This window comes from Leptopilina heterotoma, unplaced genomic scaffold, assembly GCF_015476425.1.
Source record: "Leptopilina heterotoma isolate Lh14 unplaced genomic scaffold, ASM1547642v1 Lhet_114, whole genome shotgun sequence".
In the NCBI taxonomy this organism is placed as follows: domain Eukaryota; kingdom Metazoa; phylum Arthropoda; class Insecta; order Hymenoptera; family Figitidae; genus Leptopilina; species Leptopilina heterotoma.
The window spans coordinates 4,936,322-4,963,699 of NW_025110833.1; the positions used below are offsets into that span (position 1 = coordinate 4,936,322).

At 21.5% G+C, this 27,378-nt stretch overlaps 2 protein-coding genes across 3 annotated transcripts; one reads left to right on the forward strand and one right to left on the reverse strand.

Annotated features, from left to right (window-relative positions):
• Positions 1-8,081: 8,081 nt before the first annotated feature.
• LOC122508201 lies at positions 8,082-23,683 on the forward strand. The gene is made up of 11 exons (XM_043621401.1): positions 8,082-8,452; positions 12,025-12,258; positions 12,961-13,142; positions 13,728-14,194; positions 15,763-16,006; positions 16,178-16,454; positions 19,130-19,390; positions 19,994-20,160; positions 20,594-20,809; positions 22,521-22,946; positions 23,318-23,683. Exons 2-11 carry the CDS (start codon positions 12,039-12,041, stop codon positions 23,561-23,563), a joined length of 2,706 nt encoding a protein of 901 aa, XP_043477336.1. The 5' UTR covers positions 8,082-8,452; positions 12,025-12,038; the 3' UTR covers positions 23,564-23,683.
• Positions 23,684-25,098: 1,415 nt separating this feature from the next.
• On the reverse strand, positions 25,099-26,707 carry LOC122508604 (twitchin-like). Of its 2 annotated transcripts, XM_043622057.1 has the most exons (4): positions 26,615-26,707; positions 26,399-26,517; positions 25,674-25,971; positions 25,099-25,462 (listed from the first exon to the last, which is right to left on the reverse strand). In XM_043622057.1, the coding sequence occupies exons 3-4, from the start codon at positions 25,792-25,794 to the stop codon at positions 25,179-25,181; spliced, it is 405 nt and encodes a 134-aa protein (XP_043477992.1). In that variant the 5' UTR covers positions 25,795-25,971; positions 26,399-26,517; positions 26,615-26,707; the 3' UTR covers positions 25,099-25,178. The 2 variants fall into 2 exon arrangements, with proteins under 2 accessions (XP_043477992.1, XP_043478000.1); XM_043622065.1 differs by lacking the exon at positions 26,615-26,707 and having other exon boundaries at positions 26,399-26,528.
• Positions 26,708-27,378: the final 671 nt, after the last annotated feature.

Sequence of the window (27,378 nt, forward strand, 5' to 3'; positions counted from 1 at the left end):
GGCCGTAGAACGCCTTGTCATGTTACGCACTTTTACGAAGAAAAAAGTAGTTCTTCGTAAAATGTGCGAAAGTATGTGATAACGAATTAATGATAAGTTTCCAAATATTTTAACTGGAATAAATTATTGCCGTAATTAATTACATTACGAAATTAATAACAATTCCAGTTGAAAATAGAAAAATAAATGTTTTGTAAACATTGACATTTTAGAATTCATTTATCGATTTTTCAACTCTCTGAAGTTGGCACATCAAAGTTCCAAATTTATAAAATCCAATTTCTACTAGAAAAATCAAACACAGCTGTACAAATATGTTGGCAACAATGCTGACTGACGCCACTGCAGCGCTGGCTGTCACCAGGGTTGGGCGCGTAAAATACCTCAGGTAAATTACATGGATTTTTACAGTAAAATACCTCGTATTTTACTTCAAAAGTTTTATACACAATGTATTTTTTGGGAGAGGGGGGTAAAATACGTATTTTACATATGTAAAAAACCAAGTATTTTACGTCAAAAACCTCGAGTGACGCGTCACTTCCCAACACTGGCTGTCACATGCCGATATTTTGGCGGGAATTTTCAAAAAAAAAATATTATTCTTATTATTTATAAATATTTATTAATTATTTAACAAAATCTTGCAAAATTAATAATAATTAATATAAAATAATTAATAAATATTAAAAATAATATTATTTTTTTTAAATTTCCGCCAAAACTTGATATTACCGGCAGAACTTACTGGTTATACCTTCAGTTTCTGTCGGTAACGTCATGTTATGTTTTTTTGAAAAATATAAAATATTTTACTCTTGAGAATTATATTTTTAAATTCAAAGAGTAATATTATTTATCTTTTTTAAATAAAAAAAATATTTACTATATTTTCTAAATAAAAAGAGTGATATTCATTATTCTTCTAACTAAAAAAAGTAACAATAATTATATATTTTTTAATTATTAATTTTAGTATAATAATAACAATAATAAATAATAATAAAAAAATAAATAGTACAAAAAAGTAATTTTTACAATTTTTTAAACAAAATGGACTTGTTTCGTTTTTTTCTGTAGGCAAATAAAATAAATAAAATGCAATATTTACTATTTTTTGAATAAAATAAGCAATATTTATTTTTTTAAATAAAAAGTGAAATTTATTGCTTTTGTAAATTAAAAAGTGATATTTAATAATTTTTTAAATAGAAAATGTAACATTTATAATTTTTTTTAGTAAAAAAGTCAACCTTTTTTTGTATTTTATAGAAAAAAAATATTCATTATTAATTTAAAAAAATATTTATTTATTTTTAATGATTATTTTCTATTATTTTTATAATTTTCTCTTTTTTGAAAGAAATAATTTTAATTCCAAAATATCCAAACTGTAAAAAAGTGCAATACATCCCTTACTGTAGGCTTTTAGTTTATCTGAAAAGTAAGTCAGGATGCATTCAATAAGGCGAACGTTCTTTTTAATACCAACATTTTAATGACATTCAATGATGAATTAATTATTTTTTACAGATAAATAAATTAAAATTTTTATTTTTGTCAATAAATTTGAATTTTTCATAGTATTTTTTATTATATTATAAAATTCGTTTACAAAATTAATTTATAAAATAAACAAATTAATAAAAAATTGATAAATAGAAAATAAATTATAGCCTAAATTTGAACTAAAATTATGATCGAAAAAAATGTAAAAAAATTTTTAAAAAAGTTTATAGAGAAATATTTATATAGAGGAACAAATAAAATAAATATTATAGTTTTTTAAGACTAAGAAGTAAAAGAAATTTTTTTCTAAACTGATTAAGATAATTATTTATTTCGATTACAATCGGAAAAATTAATTTTCGTGAATAAAATAATATTTTTTTCTTCCAATTTTTGCATAAATAAAATTAATGGAATTAATAAAGTCTGAATTTTTCCATTTAGAGTGAATTTAATTTTGTGTAATACATATTAGTTCGATAAATTTAATTTGTTTTTTTTATAATAATGAACCGGTCGATTGTAATGCGTGTGAAAGTAAACATTTAAGTGAAAATCACTATTATATAGACTTATGTCATCAGATTTTCTAAATATACATATTCTCTGAAAAATTTTCATATAAAATCTGTTTTTATTTGACTTTTTTTGCTCCGAAATTTTTTTTTTATTTCAATTCTGTATTAAATCTTTAGTATAGACATATTTACTATACACAATTTAAAAACGATTTGCCAAACAATTATATCAGATTTGTCAAAGATATATAGGAATGTTAGCATATTATGCATTGGAAAGTGTTTTTATTTTTTTTTATCTATTTCATTTAATCGAGTATATAGCGTGTCGTATATTGCATACGTGATACAGAACAATTTTTTTTCACACTTTACAATATAGCTACGAATTTTCTATGTTTGTTGAGAAATTTTATTTCTTAATTTCTATACAATTATTTAACATTTTCTTTCAATTTTGTTTATTACTAATTTCAATTTGAACGTTTTTTAAAAATTTTTTTCTTCAATACTCAAACTTATTTTTATTCTCAATTTTTTATTATTATTTTTATTAATTTTCATTCATTCTTACAAGAACTTGAGAATTTTTTTAATAAATTAAAAATTAAATTGAATGAATTTATAAATTAAATTATTATAGAAATTTATTTTTTATTTCAACCAAACAAATGCAGCTAGACGTGAATTAATATTGACAATAAACAAATTAAAAGTAAAAAATAAAGATAATGAAAGTAAAAATTTTTTTAATTGTTAAAAAATTCAAATTTGCTTTTTATTTATAATTATATTTCATTAAACAATAATAATATAATAATAATTATATAAAATAAAAATACTATATTATTAAAACTTAAAGAAAATGAAAAAGAATTTAAAAGTGACGAAAAAATAAGAAAGAAACGAAATGAAAAGTAAAATAAAGAATAAAATAAAAAAATTGAATAAAAATAAATAATAAAAATTAAAATTAAAAAAATATTATTAACAAATAAAATGTGACCTCACACATTGACCTTCTTGTCTTCAACACTTAAATCAAGTTTTACTTTTTCCTATACCGTCAATTAATTGCGATATTCTTACTTTACTTTGACACTAATGAAATGCCACTTGCTTCATTTTGTTTATTTAAAAAAAATTGTGTACGTGAAACCTTTACGTAAACAGTGATTTAAATAATAATATATGTATATGCAAACATTTTGCCAATTAACGGAAGTTGAACTGGATAATTTATTATTTTATCAAAAAATTTTCTATTTTTCTAACTTCAATTTTCTATATATATATTCTTTTTTCATTTATAAATATTTTTTAAAAATAATTATCAAAGTCATGTAATACACTTGAAACAAGTTTCTATTTTGTTTTATTTTTATTATAGATATTGCTCGATTTGTAACACGAAGAAACTGATTATAAAAATCAGATTTACATTAAGTATAGTGAAATCGATTTATTATTATATCTATATAGACATGTAACTCTAAATGTGAAGCCATTTTCATTTAATTTAATGAATAATAATTAAATAATTAATTATGCATTGCTGAGATAACATTCTGTAGAGGTATATATTTAAGAAAATTATTTTTTCGATTATTTTTGTTTTTCAGAGTTGAAAAAAATTATTTTCGATAATGTTTACATAAAATTAATTTTAATCTTTAGTTCAAATAAAAAAAAATTTAAGTAACAAAAATATTCGATAAATAATTAAAAATCGACAATTAAAGGAAAATATCGTCAAATAATGGGAAAAATCGACAAGTAACTAAAAAAATATGTAGATAAATAAATAATCGAAAAAATTGACAAATAATGAAAAAAATCGATAATTAAAGAAAGAAATCAACAAATATTGGAAAAAATCGACGAATAAAAAAAAGCGATAAATAATAAAAAATAAAAATAATCAAAGAAACGATAAATATAACGAAAAAAAAAGAATAGAAAATTAAATGCTGAATATAGAAAGTAAAATATATCACACAAAAAATGATTTAGAAAAAAGAGAGAAATTATGTATGACACGATAATGGGCAAAGCTTGTTTATCAACTATACAGAATGCGTTATGCAAAATAAAATCTTTATTCCAAATGTCGAATAGTTTACAGTTCAATTTCACTTTTCTACACTCAATTAAAATTTATGTAGGTACATACAATGCACTTAATTCCTATGCGCTTTCCTGCAAAATTATTTTATTCTCTACATTATTGAAAATAAATATTTTTTTATTCATTATAATAATAAATTAAAATAAATTAAAAATAAAAAGTAATAAATAATTAAGAAAATAATAAAATCCTGCAACTAGTTTATTCTCTACGTTATTAAAAATAAATATTCTTATTCATAATAATAATAAATTAAAATAAACTAAAATAAAAATGATAAAAATAATAAATTCATCATAATAATTATTTATAAACAAATTATTATTAAAATAGTTTTAAACTATTAGATTTCTTATTTATTTATTTAGTATATACTGCCTGGATATACTAAATAAATATAAATAAAAATTTATCTCTAAACAATCTTTAAAATTTACGATAATTTACCTCTATGTGTATTGATAAAAAAAATTTAATTATTTATGAAAATTAGATTTGCAACGGAATTCTAATTTTTATGTTCGAAAAAAATTTGTAATTCTGACATTAAAGTAAAAATTTATCGAGTTTAGTTCTCGTAATGAAAAATGAAAAAAAGAAGGAGTAGTGTTAATTAAAATATGGAAATTCTTTTTTTTTTGAAAGAGAGTTATGTTTGTTTAAAAAAAATGTATTTATTTGTAAATCCCTGGTTGAAAAAGTGAAAGAAAATGTGAAAGCCAAGTAAAAGAATGAACTAAATGAGTACTTGTAAATCTAATTTATGCGCTTTAAAACAGCGAGAATAACACTTTCGTCATTGATTTTATTAATAACTTTTGTTTCGATCATTGTACTCCTTGAATTAATTTATTGTAATTTTAATAATATCGGACAATTATAGTTTATTAATATTATTTTTAAGTATCAATTTCGGCATATTTTACTCATATTTATTTATTTGTTTATTTATTTATTTTGTTGTATAGGGTAAATGCACTAGTAGTCGGACACTTAAGGATACAATCTTAAATTATGCTTTTTTTCTTGAAATAGCAAATATCTACTGTGTTTATAAGCACATTATTAATTAAAGGAGTTCTTCAGGATTAAAAATCATATAAATTTGTTACAAATAGTTGAGTATTTAATAATAAATATAAACATTTTAATAAAAAATTACGAATGCTTTAGTAGTCGGACACTTTTTCCCCTTGTTTCTATAGTCGGACATCTGTCAGATATTTTGGATTTATAAAGTAAAACAGATAATTTTTTAATTGCTATCTGCTGGAAAATGGAATTAAAGCAAATTAGAAGTTATTAATATAATATTTAAACCCTATAAGTTTTAATATTTATGATTAATTATCAACAAAACTTTGTGCCACTCATCGCGCTACTCGAAAATGGTTGTATCTATAGTCGGACACCATGATTTTTAAAACATTAAATAAAATATTTCTTGTTTAATTATTTTCGAAAATAACACTATTTTCATAAAATATAAACTTTACACATTCGTCTAGTATACTTTTTAAAGTAATTATCACAATGCATTATTATTTATTTGACAAAAAACACGAAAGTGTCCGACTACTAGTACTGTCCGACTATACCCGCACTTACCCTATATTGTTTGATTTTAATTTTATTTAAATTTATTTGTAATTTATGTTAATTTGTGATAATCTTGTTTATTTTGTTTATAATTTTTTACAATTTTTTTGTTCATTTTGTTTTTACATTTTTTCTTGATAGAATTTTTGTAATTTCTATTTTATTTTTATTTTATTTTTTTATTTTAATTTGTTTGAATTTTCTTGTTGTTTATTTTGTTTATTTCGTTAATTAATTTATTTATTTAACAATTGTGTTTAGAAGTTTTTCATTTATTTTATTTCTACATTTTTTCTTTATTGAATTTCTATATATTAATTTATTTTAAATTTTGGCTACTTTGCTTCTTTCGTTAATTTTTTTATTTATTCATTTATTTATTTACTTAAAAATTTTGTTTATAATATTCTCTTTTATTTTATTTCTACATTTTTTCTGCACTGAATTTATTTCTCCTTTACTTTTTATATATTATAGCTACTTTATTCTTATTTTATTTTCTTCATTTAATTTTACTATTATTCATTTACAGTTATTTATTTTTTACCACTTACTATTTATTTTCTCCATTTTATTTAAAAACCGTTTTTCGTTTTTTTTCTCTATTCACTTTAAAAATGTTTTCCGTTTAAAGTAAAATTCATAGTATTTGTTCTTTTTTTATTACCGAAACATTAACTTGGAAACAAAATAATAAATAGTAAAGTCATAAAAATTTATCTTTTTACGAATGTTAATATATTTTTAAAAAATGCAACTAAATGTATTAGAGAGAGAGAGAGAGAGAGAGAGAGAGAGTGAAATTAAAATCGAAAATTTTAATTACATATCGTTTATTATTAATTACTAAAATGTAGACATAATACAACGTAAAGAGAGAGATTTTTACATAAAACTCGCAACAGAGTTGTAATTGTATATTTTCTTCCTAAAATTTTGTTACACCTTTCCAGTGATTTGAACAAATTTTTTCTCAGAAAATTTCTTGCAATGTATATTACATAATTGAAAAAGTCTCGAGAACAAATATTCACGACCAACGTAATATTTTTTTCATTTCAAGAGAATAGCAAAAGGAAACTAAAAACTGGACTAAATAAGGAATCAGTTTGATTTTTCTCTTAATTACGTTAATTAATTAATGAGTTAAGCATTTAATTACATTCAATTAATTATATTCAATAACTAATTAATATTTAATTGAATAATAGTTAATTAATAATTAAGTAGATATTAGCTAATTATTAGCTAATTAATGTCTAATTAATAGTTTTAGTTAGTATTCATTAGATAATGGTTAATTTAATAGTTAATTAGATATTAGCTAATTAATTATTAATCAGGTGATATCTAATTAATTATCACTTAGTTAACTACTCAAAAATAACTATTTTTCCTATTTAAAATTTTTAATAATTTTTTTTTCTTTCAATTCATTTTTTTGCTTAATTGAAACTTGTAATTCGTTTTAATTAAAATAACAAATTACAATTGTCTTTAAAAAAATTCGATTTAATTGAAACTAGAAGCGAATAGAGACAAATAATTATTACAAAAAGTGAATGATCTAATTATGAAAAATAAAAACATTAAACTTCGAAGCGTAACTTTAACGGTTTCGTTGTTCATAACTTGTGGAAATAATTTTTACACTCACTAAGTTTTGATTTTTTAAAATCACAATTTTTTGATAATTAAAAAAATTTGCAAAAGTAAAAAAAAATAATAGCGGCAAATATATATAAAAAAAGTGATAAACTCAAAAAAGGACAAGGAAAACTTTCTGTTTTCTAAATCAAAATCGTATTCACTAAAATGATATTAACGTAATTTTATATTTCATTTAAATTTATTCGGAATGAATATTTAAAATATTTTAAAATAATTAAAAATAATAATAATGTAATAAATATTATATAATATAGGTAGTTAAATGTATATTAAATATTAAAATAATTTTGTTTTTTCTTATTTATTTATTTAAAAATAAAAACGAGACAATTTTAATTAGAATATATAAAAAAGGTTTATTTCAACTAAATAAATAAGAATAAATATTGTTAAATTATTAATTGATAATAATAATTTCATTAATAACTAAATAATTTAATTAACAATCTATTATTAATTATTGTAACTAATTATTTATTTATAATAATTTATAATAATAGTTATAATAATAATTTATAATAATTAATAATAGATAAATAATAATTATGGAAAATGATGTAATTCAGAATCTTTTCCTGAGGAAACAGTGTCGAATACAGTTAGACCAGTGAGATTTTGCTCGTTTAAAACTTGTCCAAATCGCAGTCTCACTTTAACCGTCTTGCCGGTTGGAGCGCCTCATTGAAACGAGTCGTTCCATTTAAAATCAACAATCATGATAAAAACAATTAAATAAAAAATTTTTTTCCCATCAAAAAAAGGAAAAAAAACTTGTGAAAATAAAAAAAAGAATAAATAAATTTTGCCAATCGTTAGTTTTAGTGCAGTGCCAGTGAAAGTGTCCTCTCTTTGATGCTTAAAAAAAGGAAGAGAAAAATTTGAATACTATTTACGACATAGATCCCAACAAAGAAGATTATTGTTGCGCACTATTGATTCACCATCATTAGACACAAAATCATCAACAAAAAAATAAATAAATAAAAAAAGAAACAAATTGAGATTTCCGTTTAGATAACGTTCTTAGGTACAAAAGATTTCTATCGATTTTAATTTATTTTGTTATTTTTTTTTTTAATAATTACCTTGATAGTAATTTGCCAAACAAATTCGGCTAAATTTTCTTTCGATAAATATTTTTGCCACTAATTTTTTTTTATTGTTGAATTTTTATTTTATATTTTTATATTATGTTAGACTTAGTTTCCAAGGGGAATATTTTTATTTTTTAAAGAATGAAAATGAAAAAAGGAATAAATTTTTCTAGACTAAAATAAATATAAATAGAAAAAAATTTTTCCTGTCTAAATTAACTGGGAATAAAATTTTTAAATAAAATAAAAGGAATAAAAGAAATAAATTTTTAAACTGAAATAAATAAAAATAGAGAAAAATTTTCCTCCGTCTAAACTGACGGAGAACAAAATTTTTAAATAAAATAAAAATAATAAATTTTTCAAATCTAAAATAAATAAAAATATAGAAAAATTTTCCCCGTTTAAATGGAATAAATAAATGTATAAATGTTTTGAGAAAAAAATAGTTTTTATTAGAAAATTTTTAGGTATTATATTATTATTATATATTATAAATAATCAAAATGTTTCGAGAAAAAATAGTTTTTATCATTTATAATAATAAAAATATAATAACTAAAAATTTTCTTTCGACAGATTTAAAATATTATATTATTTATCGTTAATGTTTTATATTGATCGTTTACTTATAAAACGGGAGTTTATTGCGTAAAAATCTATTAATTTCTTGTCATAAATCTTATCAAAAAGTGAATAATTACACTGCAGTGTACTTTTATTGATTTGAGTGACATTTAAACAATTATAGTTGACAAGCAATTACAGCTAAGAAATTATTAAGTATGACATTTTAATTTTAACTGCGCTAGAACCTTTTTTTATGATATTTAATAAATAATTTTCCCTTTCACAATTTTTTATTATTGAGACAAACAAAATAATATTTTTCATTTAATTATATTTATTTCTTTATTTAGAAAATCATAAATATAAATCTGACGAACGTAAATTTTTATATTATAATTTTTAAATAATAAATATATTAATATTTTAAGGGCATTTGAACTATAATGACGTCATGTTCGAAATGCCCTTAAAAAGAATAAAATTGGAGAAAGAAATGAAATTTTTAAATACAGCACAAGATATTTTTTATAATCTCTTAATTAATTTAACAATTTGTTTTTATAATAATCCGAAATTAATTGAATAAGGGATTCAAATTCAGTTGAAATTCTTGATTAAATTAATTTTTAACCTTCATATGAAAAAAGGGTAAAATTAATAATTAGGGGATTTAAATTCAGAATTCTTAACTAATTAAATTAATTTTTTAACCTTCATGTGAAAAAAATAAGAATAAAATTAATAAACTAATTAGTATTATCAATTAACTCTTTACTACTTACAATTACAGATTTACAATATTAACAAACTATTATCAATTAAATTGCATTATTAATTAACTAATTAGTATTAAAAAAAAAAACCTAAACATTTTAAATCTTTCTTTATTGAGAGAACAAAATGTATCATTCGGCATTGATTCTAAACCATGAAAATTGCGCAATAAAAAATTCTTTTCAGTAAAAGATAAATATTTACTGTAAATTTATTATAATTACATTGTTTATATGCAATTTTTTCATTTTTATTTTTTCAATAAAAAAAAAAAAATTAAGTACCTGCTTATTTTAAACACACCGTTACTTTAAATGGTTATTGTTATTGTTGAAATGATAGTTTTATTGTGTGTTTATGTTTTTTTTTCTCTTTCTTTTGAATGTAAATTAAAAAAACTAAAATTTTATAGGGTGCTTTAAAAGTAAATGTTGTTCCAAAACAAGAAAGTTGTAAGATAAAAATTATCAAGATTTTCTATTGTAGTACATTATTCATGAATCTCTGGTGTGTCATATATAATATGAAGAAAAGGAGAGAAAAAAAATATCAGCGATTTATGGGAAATAGACGCATTTTTGATGAAGATTACGCGATTGTCCTTTATAGACAAAGGAAAAAAAACTATTTTTAAATTAAATATTTGCAATTGCTTCTTGCAAATAAATAATAATAGAAAAAAAATAGAAAATCGAAAAAATTAAAATTAAAAATAAAAAAAAATTTAAATTAAAAAAAAAAATTAAAAAAAATAAAATCAAAAATTACTATTGGAAAACTGCACTATTGATCTAAAATTATCCCATTTAAATTGGCAGGGCAATTAAAAACAATGGAAGAAAATTGTTTTAAACTTGAAATAAAAAAAAAAACTGACTCAGAAAATTTGTCATAGAAAAAATGCAAAAGAATGTTATGTCCTCCTTTGTATATAATGTTACATGTTACCATTTTTCACTTGCACCTTGACATGCATCTTTTTACAATTTCTAAGAGACTAAAGTCCTTTTTTTTCTTCTCTAAATGTTTTTCTATTTTTTTTCCTCCCCCCTCATCATCTTTATATATACAGCCCATTTATAAGACTATATATATGTAAAATTCTATAGGACTTTTATAATACTTTTTTCCATTTTTTAACGAGCGCAATTATTATATTTTACCGATTGCATATAATATGCGCATAGGTTCTCTTATATGCAAAAATGAAACACAAAACAGATTGTTAAATGCTTTACAACAAATCATAAATTATCTGCGCACATGTTATGTGGACAGGTAGCAAAAAAAAGGGGAAGTGGGTGGGGGTGCCATTCTCTGAGGCATGTGACGTTTTTTTTAGAAATATTTATATAAATTATTATAAAAATAATAAAAATAAAAAAAATAATTTTTTGTTTTTTTGTCAATTATAATTATTATAGTAGATAATAATTCATAATTTAATTTCGTCTGATCTCAAAAAAAACTCATTGGGAGAATTTTCAGCAAAATTAACCTGAAATTTATAATTAAAAATTTAATATTTATTCATTAATAATTATTTTAATTTTTAATTTACCTTAATTTTACTTAATTTAATTAATTTAATGTAGTTATTAATAATTAATATTTTGTCATTTATTCACAAAAAGTAATTAATAATAATAATTCCTATTTTATTTAATAATAAGAATTATTATATTATTAATTTTACAATAAAAATAAATTAATTATTATTAGAAATTAGAATAGAAATTCTATGAATAGTTCATTTATTTTTAGTTTATTTGTTCTTTTAGTACTTTTTACTATTTTTCCCTTTGTTCTATCTAATCATTGAATAAATCTATCTACTATTTTTCCTTTTTTTATATTATTCATTAATAATAATTCTATTCTAATAATAATTAATTTTTTTAGTCTATTTCTTCTTTTAGTATTTTTTTATTATTTTTTCTTTTGTTATATTGTTTGTTAATAATAATTCCTGATTTTATTTAATAATAATTCTATTCTAATAATAATTAAGTTTATTAGTTTATTTATTCTTCTAGTGGTTTAGATTTTTTTTAAGATTATTTATTCTTTTAGTATTTTTGTTACTATTTTTTCGTTTCGTATATAATATTTATTAGATAGAATTTTTTTGCTAATTTTGTTTATTTGTTTTCATTTGCAGAAATCGTGTGAAAAATGCAAAAAACACTTCAGTGGACTTTGCAAATTGTTTTTCTGGTTTTTTCGCCAATTGCCATCAAATCACAATCAACAGTGAATAAACTGAGAGGCGTGTATTCTTGGAAGGCGTTGGAATTTGCTTTTCCAAATAATCAAGCAAGGGAAAATGCAATTTTAATTGGCGATTTTATACCCGGGAATCCTGTGCCAATTGATGTTGATGTCGATTATGGAGGTGAACATTATATTATTTAATGTTAAAATGATAATATTCGAAAACTATTTCAAATTTTCTTTTTTTTTTTGTTAATTTTATTATATTTTGCAATATAAATTTATTTGTATAATAATTTTAATTTGGTCAAATTTTTAGATTATTTATTCTTCTAGTATTTTTTATTTTGGTATTTTTTAAATATTTTTTCTTTTAGTATTTTTTTTACTTATATTCTTTTAGTATTTTTTATTATTGTTCGTTTTAGTATTTTTTATTATATTGTTCGTTTTAGTATTTTTTATTATTTCTTCTTCTGGTTTTTTATTGTTTTTCCTTTCAGTATTTTTTTTTATTATTGTTTGGTTTAGTATTTTTTAATATTTTTTCTTTTAGTATTTTTTATTATTGCTCGTTTTAATATTTTAAAAAAATTTTTCATTTAGTATTTTTTTTTCTTTACTTATTCTTTTGGTATTTTTTATTATTTATTGTTTTTTCTTTTAGTATTTTTTTTGTTATTAATTAAAAAACAAAAATTATTATTAACTGCAATTAAGAAGAAAAAAAAATTAAAACTAACGATACAAAGATTGAAAACAAAATATCCAAAAATAAAAAAATGAAAAGATAAAAAATTCTCTCATCTCAGAAAATGTGTGCTGGTAAAAGAAAAAATATTCTCCTCTCAGAACTAATTGATTTGAAATAATTTCCATGCAGGTAATTACGGTCCAGTGATATTTGTTGCCATTCCAAGATTTCAAAAAGGCGTGCCAATGACACTGGGATATGTTACTGACGCCTTATCAGAGGAAAATAATCCAGTAATAGCACCTTATCCAGATTGGTCGTGGAATACCTTGGAAAATTGCGAAGGCATCATAAGCGTCTACAGAGTACAGGTTTCTGCACAAATTTATTCCTCATTCATAAATATTCTCGCCGTCTTTAAATCTATTTAATTGCAAACCATGCATACCAAATTAAATACATTTAACTGTTTCTCGTTTTCTTTCTTTTTTTTCTTCTAAAATAGTTAGACATATTTTACTAAAATAAAAAAAAACGATACTAGAATTTTTCAATAATTTTAATTTAATAGTTTTCATATTATTATTTAATAGTGTTTTTTTTAATAATTATTGATTAACTAATAATTGAAATTTAATGTAAATAATAATAAGAATTATACATATTTAAATTTAATAATTTTCAATTCTTATCTTTTATTAATAATTTATTAATTTTCGTTTACATTATAGAAAGAATTTTTATTCCGTTAAATATTGAATAAACAAATAAATTAATAAGTAAATAACAATTTATTATTAACTCAAAAAAAAATTCTTCTAAAATAAAACAAGCTATAATAAATAATAAAAACAAAAATCATTTTTTTACTCTAGGAAAAAAATTGAAACAATAATAAAAAACGAATAAATATTAAAATTTTAAGTATAATTAAAAATTATCAATTTTTTTTCCAGATCGATGATTGCAGGAGAATTTGGATTTTGGACACGGGCGTAATGGGCGAACATAGAAAATGTCCACCGCAAATTCTATCGTTCTCCCTCGATACAAATAAATTATTGAGTCGCTATAGATTTCCAAAGGGACAATATAAGGATGATTCATTATTTGTCACGCCTGCAATTGATGTGAGACCAGTAAATGGAAAATGTCGCGATACATTTGTCTATATTGCCGATGTCACGTCATTTGCATTAATTGTTTACGATCATCGACAGCAGAGATCGTGGAAAATTTATAATAAACTCTTTTATCCATATCCAATGCACGGGACATTTCACATTAAAAATGAAACATTTGATTTAATGGACGGAATATTGGGTCTTGCATTGGGACCATTGACGTCTGACGGCGACAGAATTCTCTACTTTCATTCGCTTGCAAGTCAAATTGAATCGAGAGTTTCCACTTCTATTATCAGGTATATTTTGTCAGATGATAACAATTTTGAACTCATTTTTTTTTAATAAAGAATTTTTCTACAAAAATTAAAAATAAAGAAATTAAAATTTAACAAAATCAAATTTAATTTAATTTAACAAAAATAAAAAATCAAATCAAAGAAAAAGAATTTGAAAAATTTGAAAAAAATTTTTAACAAAAAGAATTCGAAATAAATTTAAACAAATAAAAATTGTATTTAACAAAAAGAATAATTATTAATTAATTATTTAAATAAATACCCACTATATTATTGTTAAAATTTTATTTTATATTTATTATTATTAAATAATTACTATATTGTTATTCTTTTAATATTTTATTTATTTAATATTTTTTATTTATTCTTTTAATATTTTTTATCATTTTTTCTTATTGTATTTTTTTATTGTTTTTTCTTTCAATATTAATTTTATTATTGTTCGTTTTAGCATTTTTTTATATTTTTTCTTTTAGTATTTTTTTCTTTGATTATTATTTTAGTACCTTTTATCAATTTTCCTTTTCGGAGTTTTTAATATTTTTTTCTTTTAGAATTTATTTTATTATCAACTTAATAACCGATTGCTTGACTATTATTTATTTAACAAACAATAATTATTGTTAAAATTTTAATAAAACTGCAAAAAATGGAAGACTAACTTTGTTGAAAAATAATAATAATAATAATAAAAAAAAATATTTTAAATAAAATATTATTATTATTATTATTATTGTTTACAGTAGAATACAATTTAAATTCAAAATTTCAAAATTCGGAAAATTAAATCAAAAATTCGTAAACATTTAATTTAATTTTCTCATCTATTTAACAAATTAATTTTATTAATATATAATATTATACTTATATAATTTCAATGGAAAAAGAATTCTATGCAGAAAAAATGGAAAAATGTGTATCAATAAGATTATATCATCGCAAAAAAGAAATAACTGAGAGCGCGGAAAAAAATTAGAAGAATAATGAGTGATGTAAAAATGTGTTAAACTTTTAGAAAGCATTTATAGATATATATGTTTGTTTTTAAGGGAAAAAAAAGTCAGACCACAAGGTTAATCCATAGAATTTTCTTTTAAGTCCTTTCACCATTATAATTATTTTCAAGGTCCGTAAAATATAAAACGGAAAAATACAAAAAAAAAATATATATAAAACGAAATATATATTATTATAAAACAATTTGCGATTCATAATATTATTAAATTTTTGTTTATTTTGAACAATAAATAATTTTATTGAAATAATTTAATAAATAATTTTATTTATTATTGTTTGTATAGTATTGTAATAATTATTTATTTATACAATAATAAAAAATAGCTTAATTCCAATTTTAATTATTACAATATTTTAATAAATCGTAAATAATATAAATTCAATAAATGAATTAATAAAATTCAAAAGAATTAAATAAATTTTAAGTAAAAAATTTTTTATAGAAATTAAATTTCCAAAGTGAAATAAATAAATAAATAAAATACATTAAATAATAAAATTAAATCCAAAGGTAAAAAAATTAAAAACTTTAATTCTCTTTTCTTTTGTAGAAATTTTAGTTTATTTCACGAACATGCGGAAGCAGTTCCAAGGGCCTTTAAACCATTTAAAATGGAAAGAAGTTCACAGTCAGCGGCGGAAGCAATGGATCGAAATGGTGTTTTATTTTATGGTTTAATGTCCGATTTGGCAATTGGATGTTGGAACAGTCGAGAATATCCAGAATTTGGTGGTCTCAATATGGAAACTGTCGCTGTTGATGGTGACACTTTACAATTTCCTTCTGGCGTTAAGGTAAAATTATTATATAATTAATTAATGTAATATTTTTTTATATTTTTTATTTATTTAATTATCTATATTTAATTATATTTTATTTATTTATATTTATTTATATTTATTTTTTTATTTATATTTTTCATTTACGTAAAATTGGTAAAAGAATTTTTTCGAATTACATTTTAGGTGGTAACGAACGAATCAGGTCGACAGGAACTTTGGGTATTAACGTCGTCGTTTCAAAGATACATGAGCGGTTCATTGCATCCAAATGAGACGAATTTTCGTATTCAAGCGGCATACATCGATGAACTGGTTCGTGGCACTAAATGCGATTGCACATTCCACAATAATAATAACAATAATTATTATCCTCCACCACATCATCATTATCATCATTCCACAAAAATTTCAACTCGACCATCAATTTTAAATAAAAATTTTGAGCCAATCAATTTCCCCAGCTGAAGGTCGTGGTACCGCGAGGAGGAGCCATTCGCATCAAAATTCCACCAGACAAGTACAAGTTTCTGGTTTCATCATTTTCCTAGTCACGATTTTCATTTCGATTTCGATGATTTTTCATTTCCTTATTATCATCATCATCATCATCAGTATCATTATGATCCATCATACTTCTCGCGGTACATGGGAGACACAAAATATATTCACAGTTTTGTTAAATGGCCTGCTTTTTATAGTTATTATATTGATCATGGATGATGAGAGAAAGAGAGAGAGAGAGAGAGGAGGCTTGTGAAATGAGAGAAAGAAAATATTTATTCTGAAAAAAAATTTCGTCTCGATTATTTTGACAAAATAATTCAATTTCTTTTGTTTTGGCAAAATAATTCTTCTTTTTGTCTTGACAAAATAATTCCTTTTTGTTTATTTTGACAAAATAATTCCTCTTTTTGTCTTGCCAAACTAATCCTTTTTTTTTTGTCTTGGCAGAATAATTCGTTTCTTTTTGTCTCGACAAAATAATTCTTTTATCAGTCAAGTTTTGTTGACAGAAAAAATTTTCAACTAAATGATTTTTTTCTGTAAGTGCTAATTTTTTTTCAAGTGCAAAGAGAGCGAGAGAGACTAATTTTTTTTATGACGACGAAATCAAAACGAGTTATTCAATTTTTAATCTCGAATGATTTTTGAATAATTGTTGCGCAGAGAAAAATAAATCGAATGCGATTAAAAATATAGAGTAGAATTTTTTTTATGACACTGAAAGATTGCGACGATTTTTGGCAGTAACAAATTTTACAACGTTTCGTTACGAAAAAAATGATATTTCAGTAAAAATAATAAGTTTCATTGTGGAAAAATTCCGTACTTTGTATAATTTTGTAATTGTTCCATATTGTAGGGAAATATTTTATAAGAGTTTTCATCAAAAGGATAATTTAATTTTTTTTACAATTTTTTTTTAATTATACATTTTTTATAAGCGTCAAACTTACTAAATTATTGTTGGTGTAATTAATCAATTATTGTATAATAAAATAGTATTTTTTTCAATATTTGGTGTTTTCTTTATAGTTGAATTTTAATTGAATTAATTAAATTCTTAAATCAATTAATAAATAAATAATTTTTTTTAATTCTTAATGTAACTAATTTACTTTTCAATTTAACAAATTTAATTCTGAATTTAACAAATTTAATTCTGAATTTAACTAATTTAATTATGAATTTAACTAATTTTATTCTTAATTTAACTAATTTGATTCCTAATTCAATTAATCCAAAAATGACAAAAAAATGACTTAATTATATTATTATTAAACAAATTAATTTAAATATTCTATTGATTACTAAAAAGAAAAAACAAATAAAAATAAACAAACGCCTGTTTTACGGCAATGGTTACTGCATGTCTGCATTACAGAAATCTGTATTGCAGTTTAAAAAAATTTTATTTAGGAACTTTTTATTTGCAATTTTGTAATTTCCATTTTTTTTATTTTTTATTTAGATAAAATTTATAAGTTGTTATTAGTACAATTTTTTTATTGTTTATTATTTTTTATTAATTACTTATTGTTTGTTATTAATTAATTAATTATTTATTTTATTATTTATTATTAATTAATAAAATTATTATATTATTATTACCTATTATTAAATTAAAAGTTATTAATTATTTAATTATTCATTGTTCATTTTTATTCTTTAATCATTATTTATTTATTTAAAATAAAAAAATAATAAAAATAGTTTTCAATAAAAAGTTTAAACAAAATTATTAAATTAAACTACACATTGTATTTTGTTTCTTTACTTTATTTTTATTCTAAATATTTTAATAAATTTTGTAATTTTTTCTGAGTTTCAAATGATGCGTGCGGACGTCATAAAAAAATTGTTAAAAAACAAGTTTTGTTTTATTACTTTAAAATATGTTATTTAACAATTTGAAGTTTATCACTGATATCTTTTAATATTGTGCATAATTTTATTTACTTACTTTAATGAATTTTAAAATTTTTTCTTTCGCTCATTAAAATATTCACGTACATTACTAAAAGTTGTGTCGACAAAGTATTTTTTTCAGATATCTTTGTGAACCATTCGATCATGTATGTACTATTATAAAATAATATTCATTTCTGTCGTGTCATATTATTTGAACGCTCATAAGATTATTTTCTTGGAAATTTTCCAAAGAGACAAAAGAAAAAGGCAAAATAATTTTTTGTAAAAACATTTTGTAAGTAATAATTTATTTATTGTTATTTCCATATTTTTCGAATTAGAAATTTTTTTTATTCCTTAAAATAATAAAAAAATTATTGAATAATTATTAAATAATTATTAAATAATTACTAAAAAAGTTATTAAAAAAAATTATAAAATAATTATTAAAAACTTATTTAAAAAGTAGTTAATAAATATTAAAAAATTATTAATAATAAAATGAGACCAATTTGGAGAGAGGAATGGATAAGCGCTTTTTGGTATTTAGAATTATCACCACCATATATATGCATATAAAAATATACTTTCGAGATTAATCATATATAATTATTATGCGTGAAGCAGGAAACTCTTTGGTCTATTTCCTTCCTTTCTGTGATGATAATAATAATTACTGATTTTTTTCTGTATTAAAATATTCTTTATTGTACAATCTCGCAGTTCTGCTCGACACCTTGGAACGTGGCGTATATATAGGAAAAAATTATAATAAAAATATAAATATGTATTCATTAAAAATTTTGGCTTTGCTTTGGCAAATTTTTTTTCTAACAATGGCATTTGCGGAAAAAATGAATGTCATTTACGAATGGAATTATATTGATTATGTGTGGAATTCATCGGATGCTAGGGATGACGCCATTAGAACTGGAAATTACGATTTAAGAAATCCGATTCTTATTGACGTCGATCGATCCGCAGGTGAGTTGATGAATTTATCATTTTAATTTACATTTATTACGTTTATTTATTTCACTATTTATATTTTATTTCGTATTTTATTTTTAATTTAATTGTTTATTCCATTTTCAAATTAATTTTCTTTTTTTATTTAGTTTGCATTTTATTTTTTTATTTTAAATTTTATTTTTTATTTTCTATTTTATTTAATTACTTTATTTTTATTTACTACTGGAAAAAATAATTTAAGTCCAATAATTAATGTAACTAAAATTAGAAATTAATTTTTGTATTTTTCTTTGCTAATATAAAAATTATCCCCCGCTTTACTGGAATGGTTCGTGAATGTTCGTCCTTGGTTCGTATCGTGAACGCTGACACGAACCTGCACGATTAATAAACTCCGCCATTTGCAATTAACTCGATTTTCCTTTTCATAATTAATTCAAAATATTTCATTCTTTTTCTGACATTTTATTTTATATTTATTAAACTAATTAATTACCGAAAATTACTAATTATTAATATTATTAGTAATATTTTTAATTAATTATTACTTAATGCTGAAAAAATTAATAATTAATTATTAAACTACTAAAATTTATTTACTTTTATTTTTTTTAGATGGAAGAACATTTGTCACTATTGTAAAAAGAAAAGGTGTTCCAGCAAGTTTGGGAGTTGTTTCAAATCAAAAAGGACAGGGAGGTCCTTTATTGAAACCATATCCTGATTGGTCGTGGTTTAAACAAGGAGATTGTGATAGTATCACTAACGTTTACAGAGTTGCTGTAAATATTTATTTATTTTAATTACTTTTTTATTCATTATTGTTTAAATAGTTATTTTTAATTTATATTTTCTTTATTCCTTTCTTATTAATTGTTTTTTGTTTCTTTTTTATTTATTTCTTATTTCTTGTTTCGCTTTCATTTATTACTTTTTATTTCTTTTTCATTTTTTTATTATTTTTTGGTTTTTATTTATTTACTATTTTTTGTTTCAATTCTATTTATTTTATTATTTTTTATTTTCCTTTTTATTTCTTATTTATTATTCATCATTTGTTATTCATTACTTTCACTATTTTTATTTATTTTATAATTTATTAAATTTATTTCTATTCAAACTCGTAAATTTTCTGATCTCGTTTAGAATTATTTTTCAGCAAAAAAGAAATTAAAAAAAAGAAAATTAATTAAAAATTTTGGTTCTTTCTTTTAGATTGATAAGTGCAATAGATTGTGGGTATTAGATAATGGAGTGATCGATGACGAACAAGTGTGTTCGGCGCAATTGTTAGTTTTTAATTTAACCACAAATAAATTAATTCACAGAGTGAAAATACAGGATCGAATATCACAAAATTCACAAACTCATCAGGGACTTTTAATAACGCCAATTGTTCAAACCGAGGGCGAACGTTGTGAAAAGTCAAGAGTAAGTTGTTTACTATAAATATTTACAAGAAAAAAAAAATTAATAAAAATTATAATGTCAACAATAATAAATAATAAAAAGTAAAATTGTAAAAATCCCAATTGTTTTTATAAATAAAAAAAAAATACGAAATAATACGGAAACATACGAAAAAATATGGAATAATACGGAATAATACGAAGCAATACCAAATAATACGGAAAAATACGAAATAACACGAAATAATACGGAATAATACACAATAATACACGATAATACGGAATAATACACGATAATACGCAGTAATACGCAATAATACGCAATAATACACGATAATACGCAGTAATACGCGATAATACGGAATAATACACGAAATAATACGGAATAATACACAATAATACACGATAATACGCGATAATACGGAATAATACACAATAATACACGATAATACGCGATAATACGCAATAATACGCGATAATACGCCGTAATACGAAATAATACACGATAATACGGAATAATACACGATAATACACGATAATACGCAGTAATACGGAATAATACACGATAATACGCAGTAATACGCAGTAATACGCGATAATACACGATAATACGCAGTAATACGCAATAATACGCAATAATACGAAATAATACACGATAATACACAATAATACACGATAATACGCAATAATACACGATAATACGCAGTAATACGCAGTAATACGCAGTAATACGCAGTAATACGGAGTAATACGCGATAATACGCAGTAATACACGATAATACACGATAATACGCAGTAATACGCAGTAATACGCGATAATACACGATAATACGCAGTAATACGCAATAATACGCAATAATACGAAATAATACACGATAATACACAATAATACACGATAATACGCAGTAATACGCAATAATACACGATAATACGCAGTAATACGCAGTAATACGGAGTAATACGCGATAATACGCAGTAATACGGAATAATACGCGATAATACGCCGTAATACGAAATAATACACGATAATACGGAATAATACACGATAATACACGATAATACGCAGTAATACGGAATAATACACGATAATACGCGATAATACGCAGTAATACGCGATAATACGCAGTAATACGCAATAATACACGATAATACGCAGTAATACAATACGCGATAATTCACGATAATACGCAGTAATACGGAGTAATACGCAATAATACACGATAATACGCAGTAATACGCAATAATACGCCGTAATACGGAATAATACAAGATTATTTTTTTTTTTTTTTTTTTTTTTTTGCAAATTTTGTAAATAATTAAATTCTTTTGAAAAATTTCTTTAAGTTTTTTTTTTAAATAATGGAGTTTGAATAATTAAAATGTTTAATTAATTAAATTATTATTTTTATATATATATATATATATATATATATATATTATATTATTATTATATTATATATTATATTTATATTATTATACCTATTATTATTATTTATTATTTATCTTTATATTTATTTTTTTTTATTTATATTTATTATTATTAGTATTTTTTTAATACACTAAAAATAGCTCTTGGATATAAACGTGAAAATCGGGGGTTCGATTCCTACCGCGAGCGATATTTTAATAAATTTTAATTTCTGCATTTTTAATATTAAATATAAACTATATAAAAATATAAAAATTAATTTATAATTAATTAATTTTAATAATTAAAAAAATTGTTTTCTCAGGTTTTTATAGCCGACGTAATAGGACATGGACTAATAGTTGTAGAGTTACCATACATGTGGCGTTTGGATGGTCCCTACTTTCAACCGGAACCATTTCCAAATTTATCGGATTCAACAATTGCTGGCGAAACTTTCACATTGAACGATGGACTATTTGGTATGGCATTGTCGCCAAAAATTGGCAACAATCCACAATATCTCGTTTTTCGTCCATTTGCATCGCGCTCATTTTATGCATCACGAGTGAATGACATTATGCAAACAAAATTCGATCAGCCATTAGTTTATTATAATTTCACCAATGTTCTACCGAGTCAATCGACAGCGCAGGCATTCAGTTCAGAGGCGACACTATTTTTTGGTCTCACTGGTCAAATTGCAATTGCATGCTGGAATCAGTACACGGATTTGACAGCGGAAAATATTGTGAGAATTTAAATCTTCCACTTTTTTAAATTCGTTGTTAATAATAATAATAATTTTAAAAAATGATAAATTAATAATAAATTAATTAATATAATCAATAATTATTATTTAATATAGTATTTTATTATTCAATATCATCATTTATTTAAATTATTTAATTTATTTAATTGAATTTAATTAATTAATAATATAAAAAATTAATCATAAAAAAATGTGACCGAAAAGCCTTATAAATTAACTAATATTAAAAAATAAACGGTCATCACTAAGTTGATGAAGATTTAATTAATTAATTTTTATTTATTGAATTTTTGTTTGTTTTGAGTAAAGATTAAAAAAATGTTTTAAAAGTGAAAAAATAACCTTTTCAGGAAATTGTCGCACAAAATGACGAGACGCTTCAGTTTGCAAGTGGAGTCAAAGTGATTCCACCGTCAACGAGACAAGCTGAGGAAGAACTTTGGGTGGCAACGAATCGTTATCAAAAAATTGCGCTTGGAACAATGAATTTTAATGAAATTAATTATCGTATTTCGAAGCAATCAGTGAGAAAATTAATTGCTGGCACTAAATGTCAACTTCCTGAGAAAATTAAACGACAAATGCATCGACATTAATATTTATTGATTCGATTTTAATATTAATTTTTTTATTATTTTTAATATTCAATTTCTATTTATTTTAAAGTCGTTGTATTTTAATGTTACTTTTATTTTTGTATACTATTCTTTCTATTTTAATTCTCTACTTCTATTTTTTTTGTTCTATTTTAATTCTACTTTAATTTTTTTATTTTATTCCTTCTATTTTAATTCTACTTTTATTTTTTATCTTATTCGTTAATTTTAATTACAGATCGCCTCCCGTTCATAAAATGCTAACTCAAAAGTCAATGCAAGACAATTCTATTTGAAAAATAAGTGCAATATGAAGTTAACTAAAAAAATCATGCAAGAAAATTCTATTTCAATATTCAGTGCAAGACAATTCTATCTGAAAATTTTGTGCAAAATATTACTAGGTAAAGCTGCGTTTAAAACAATTATATCTAACTTTTACATGTAAGATAATGAAATAAATAATAATAGTTAAATAAATCTTTCATTCAATGTTAGATAGAATTGTTTTATACGCAGCTTTATTTAATAATATTTTGCACAAAATTTTCAGATAGAATTGTCTTGCACTGAATATTGAAATAGAATTTTCTTGCATGATTTTTTTAGTTAACTTCATATTGCACTTATTTTTCAAATAGAATTGTCTTGCATTGACTTTTGAGTTAGCATTATTTTTATGAACGGGAGGCGTCGCTATTTTTTTTTGTTTTATATTAATGAAAGAAATTTTTAAATTATAATTTCCTTTTACTTTTATTTCGTCTTATTTGAACCATGTTTTTTTTGTTTCATTTATTCTATAATGTTATTCGTCTTATTTTTATGTTATTCGTTTGATACTTAAAATTTTATTCCTTTCATTTTTATAATTTTTTTGATATTTCATTTTTCGTTTGAAAATATCGTAAAACAGAAATGGAAAATTTTTGTGATTTGTTTTAGAGAAATAAAATTATTTTAATTTTAATTGTTAAGTTAAATAAATCTACGCCTTATGATCGGCAACATTGTCTGAGTGTGAGTAAAAAAGTTTGTCATACAGTAGGAGTTGCATTTATTTTTAAAGTATACACTGTATTTTTTTAGATATTTATAATTGAATTATTAAACATCAATAAATAAAATTTTTCTTTAACATATTTTTAATTCTGATTACGTTCGTCTGGAAATTGAAAATATTATTTAAAGTTAAAACTATTTTTAATTTTGAAAATATTATAATATTGAAAGTATTATATTGAAAAAAATACAACTGTTTTGTAAAAAAAAAAATAGTAAACAAAATTTCTGTAAAACAAACTTACAAATGAATTGCTTGCAAATTTTTAAAAATAAATTTTTTACAAAATTTTACAAAGCATTTTTTTTGCTTAAAAGTAATTTTTTGCAAGGCAAATTTTTTGCTTTTGAAAAAAAAGAGTCCTCAAATTTGTAGATAGAAAAGAAATTTATTATATTTATTAGAAAAATTTGTTAATTCTATTCAAAGCAAATGTGAAAAATTTAATTATATATTTTATTCCGATAATTTAATTTTTTATTTTAAATAGTTCCATTTTTTCAATTTTACTTTAAATTTTCAGTTTCCCACCTAATTTTTATTTCATTTTCCTTAACTTTTAGAATTAGTATGGCAATTCACTGATATTGGTCCAGATGATCCAATAATATTCATAGCATGTACATAAATTTTGTTATCAGATCCAGGAATGAGACCAGTAATCGTATCACGTATTTCATTTCGGGCTGAATACATTGGATACTTATTTTGGCCATCAGAGATATAATATTTTTCAAGATATTTATTATCACTGTTAGATTTCTTCCACATTATTTCGCATGTTGTATCCGTTTTATTTACCACTATGAGTGGACCTTCAGGCCTACTAGGTTTCACTGAAATTTAAAAAAAAATAATAACTTCTATTTATTTCTTGTTCAGACTAAAAGTTCAAATTTCCATTAATTAATTAATAATAATAAAAATATATAAATATATATTATATATAAATAATAAAAATATTAAATAATAAAAAAATTGATCAATAATAAATAATTAATTAAATTAAATTAAATCAATGATGGAAAAAAATAAAGGCGTTCATACTTTCGGGAAAAATAGTTGTAATTTTTTTCTCTTTGACAACAAGATCATTAAAGTTTTCTTTAATCCTTAATTTAAAGGTATTTTTTTCTCCTGGCATGAGACCATAGATGACATGTGACATTTTGTTGTTATCATTATAAATGTTCCAATAGTGTTGAATATTATTCTCAGTGAGAAGACTTGCTTCATATCTTTTGTCGGGGATGAAATTGTTAATATCAAGAAATCGAATATTAATTGCATCATAACCAATTTCGAAATCAAAGAATTCGTCAAATTGGTTTTTTAATTAGGTCATCTAATTAAAAAGAAAACAAAATTTATTAAATTTCTCTCAAAGTAGTTTAATTTAAATATTAAAAAAAACAATCTATATTAATAATAATTCATATATTCCGGTAAACTGTTCACAGTTTGAAGTTAGTTATTGTTTCTGGAATAATTTAATGCATTCAAGAAATATTTTAAAAATACCTATAGAAAATAATTTTATTCTAAAAAAAAAATGTCTTTAATTTATTGAATATAATCGATTTTTTTAATAAATTTAATTAATAATTTCACTATAAAAATTTTATTGGAATTATTGATAGAAAGTTAAACTTTTTTAAACAATTTCATTAAAGTTTTGTAAATAATTAAATTCTTTTGAAAAATTTCTTTAAGTTTTTTTTTAAATAATGTAGTGTTTGAATAATTAAAATTTTTTAGTGATATGTTCTTACCTATTTGAGTCTCTTTTTTTATCTCTAACTTTGATTCTGAATTTTCCTCATTGGCGAAGAAAAAATGTTTAATGGGTATCACACTTCCTCCCAGTAAAAATAATAATAATAATAAAAGACTGTAAATTTGATACTTTTATATTAATAGTGTTTATAAAATTTCTAATGTAAATGTACTTAATTATTTTTTTCTTCATTAGACAACAAAAAACTTACAGACTTGTTCTCCCACTCATTTTGACACTTTCTTAAAGAAATGAAGAAAAATGAAAATTATTCTTTAAATATTTTCTGTTTAAACAAGATGCCGCACGTTTTCAAGGACTGATGGCTAATTTTACAAATATTTTCTAATTTTCTTGTTTTACAGCAAAATTTTATTTTATTTTGACCAATTGGAAATCAGTATACCCATTAAGATTAAAATACAAAAATATTTTTTCTGCACTTAAAAATTTTTGGTATTAAAAAAAATATTGATAAATATATAAAATAAATATATAAAAAAACGAGAGAAAATAAATGAAGAGTAGTAAAAATATTTTCTAAATTGATAAAAAAAAAACGTAAAATATTTTTTTTTAATTTTCACATGTCTTATCTTCAAAGATATTTTTCTTTTTGAATATAAAATTGGTTTTTATTTTATTTTTTTTTTTTTTTAGTTTTGATTCCAAGTTTTATTTAAACAATGTTTTTCGTTTCATTTATTTTATAATGTTATACGACTAATTTTTATGTTATATGTTTGATTTTGAAAATTTTATTGGTTTAATTTTCATAATTTTTTCTTGATATTTAATTTTTCTTTTAAAAATATAAAGAAAATAAAAAAAAAATTCAAAAATTTCTGTTTTCTTCTTGAGAAAAAGAAATGATTTTAATAATTGTGTGAGTAAAACAGTTGATCATACAGAGTAGGATGTGCATTTATTTTGAAAGTATACACTGTATTTTTTTAGATATTATTTTATAATTGA